This window comes from Anopheles darlingi, chromosome 3 (genome assembly GCF_943734745.1).
Source record: "Anopheles darlingi chromosome 3, idAnoDarlMG_H_01, whole genome shotgun sequence".
Classification (NCBI taxonomy): domain Eukaryota; kingdom Metazoa; phylum Arthropoda; class Insecta; order Diptera; family Culicidae; genus Anopheles; species Anopheles darlingi.
Genome location: NC_064875.1, coordinates 11,496,467 through 11,498,966, shown reverse-complemented (window position 1 = coordinate 11,498,966; position 2,500 = coordinate 11,496,467). Strand labels below are relative to the sequence as shown.

The following is a 2,500-nucleotide window of genomic DNA, read 5'->3' as shown; positions in this document are numbered from 1 at the left end:
TCGTGGTGAAAGCGCTCGATCGCGAAAGTATCAGCGAGTACGAGTTGAAAGTGATCGTAACCGACGGAAAGTTTACGGCAACGGCCAACATCTCCATTACGGTGCTGGATGCGAACGATAATCCACCGTACTGTCTAAAGTACCGCTACCGGGAGCAGCTAAGCGAAGGAGCCCGTCCCGGAACGTTCGTGGTGCAAGTGTTGGCCAACGATATGGATGAACCGGCCAACAGTCGCTTGCGCTTCTACCTCACCGGTAACGGTGCCGAGGATTTCAATCTCGACAAAGACTCCGGTCAGTTGAAGACATCCCGTCGACTGGACCGCGAATCCCAGGCACGCTACAGCCTCATGGCACACGTACAAGATCGTGATCATCCCGGGTGGGAGTGTTCCTCGCAGATCGAACTGACACTAACCGATCTGAATGATAATCCACCGGACTTTTCGATGAACCCGTACAGTGTGACCCTACCGGAGGATGCCGAGGTAGGCACACTGGTCACGAAGATCCATGCAACCGACGCGGATATCGGGATCAACCGGAAGATCAAGTATTCGTTCCTCGACTCGTACCGTGATCACTTCCGCATTGCACCGGAATCGGGTATCGTGACGTTAGCGAAACCGCTCGATCGTGAGCTAAAGGCAGTCTATAATCTTTCGGTCAGTGCGACGGATCTCGGTAATCCACCGCTCTCGAATGCGGCCACACTCATCATCAACGTGCAGGACATTAACGATAATCCACCGGAGTTCACATCGAAGCACTACTTCGCCTCGGTACCGGAGATCAATTCGATCGGTTCCGAGATTCTGAAGGTGCTCGCTACGTCGAAGGACACGGGCATCAATGCGGAGATCAGTTACTCCATTATCGGTGGTAATGAGCATCGGAAGTTTGCGATCAATAACCGGACCGGTGTGCTATCGCTTGCCGATACGCTGGACTACGAGCGTGCCCGGGATTATTTCCTTACGATACAGGCCGTGGATGGTGGTACGCCACCGCTTAGCAATCTGGCCACGGTTAACATCTCCGTGACGGATAGTAACGACAATCATCCACAGTTCACGCAGAACTCGTACAATGCACGGATCCGGGAAGATGCTCAACGAGGCGATCGCATCCTGCAAGTTCGTGCGAACGATCTCGATGCGGAGGAAAATGGACGCGTTAGCTATACGATCGAGCGTGGTGATCGGATGGAACAGTTTGCGATCGAACCCGACACCGGGTACATCTCCGTTGCCGGAACGCTGGACCGTGAATCGATCTCAAACTATGTGCTCGAAGTGCAAGCCCGTGATCATGGCGTACCGACGCTCACGGCGTACGTTCTGGTGAACATAGAAATTTCGGATGCAAACGATAATCCACCGATGTTCACGCAACCCAACTACACGGCGGTCGTACAGGAGGACAAACAGCTCGGCCATACGCTGCTCAAGTTCGAGGTAACCGATGCGGACGCAGCTCCCAATGCGGCTCCCTATACCTTCGATTTCCGATCGGGCAATGAAGGTGGTGCGTTCCGGATCGAACAGGATGGTATACTACGTACAGCGACACGCTTCAACAGTAAGATCCGCGATAGCTATCAGCTGCAAGTGCGTGTGTTCGATAATGGCACACCGCCACTGTACTCCGATACCTGGGTGTTGGTGAAGGTGATCGAAGAATCGCAATATCCACCATTCATAACACCGCTCGAAGTGTCGATCAACTCGTTCATGGATGAGTATCCGGGTGGTGTGATCGGTAAGGTACACGCGACGGATCAGGATCAGTACGATACGCTTACGTACGGCTTGGCACCGACACTCGGTGTCCTTTACTCACCGACGAACCTTTTCAACATCTCACGCAACGATGGTGTGATCTACGCTTATCCACGGCTCGATGTCGGCGATTATCGGGTTAATGTGACGGTCACCGATGGCAAGTACTCGGCGTTCACCATCGTGAAGGTAGCGGTCGAGCTGGTAAACGATGATATGCTCGCAAACAGTGTAGTAATGCGCTTCCTAAAGGTCTCACCGGAATCGTTCGTCCTAAGCCACCGGAAGGGCTTCATCCGCTCGGTACGCAGTGCGATCGGTTCGAACTGTAAGATCAAGGACATTATCATCATCTCGGTGCAACCGTCCAGCGATGATCTGAACTTGATACAACACCGGGCTCGAAGGGCCACCGAGGGTCTTGCGAATGTCACACAGAGCGAACCATCGCCGAGAGTCCGCCGTAACGCTAACCGTGATCTGGACGTACTGTTCACGGTAAAGAACGGCCAAACGGCCGGTGGGTATTACGCAGCGGAAGAGATCCGTCGACTGATCGAGGAAAACCTAGAGGAGATCGAGGATGCAACGAAGCTACAGATCGACGAAGTGGTCCGCTCCAAGTGTCTGCCGAACTTCTGTATCCACGGTGAGTGCGAAGATCGGATCGTGCTCGATCCGAAGATCATTCACCCGGTGACGACGGACGTGATGAGCTT

The 2,500-nt window shown here is 53.6% G+C and overlaps 1 protein-coding gene across 1 annotated transcript in view; it reads left to right on the top strand.

The window, feature by feature from the left end:
* The window catches only part of LOC125956046 (fat-like cadherin-related tumor suppressor homolog), a 200,146-nt gene that overhangs the window by 191,234 nt on the left and 6,412 nt on the right, over positions 1-2,500 (top strand). Inside the window, 1 exon segment of the mRNA XM_049687524.1 lies at positions 1-2,500. This exon segment is cut by the window's left edge and continues 906 nt beyond it; it is cut by the window's right edge and continues 2,288 nt beyond it. Within this exon segment, the coding sequence (XP_049543481.1) occupies positions 1-2,500 (2,500 nt within the window).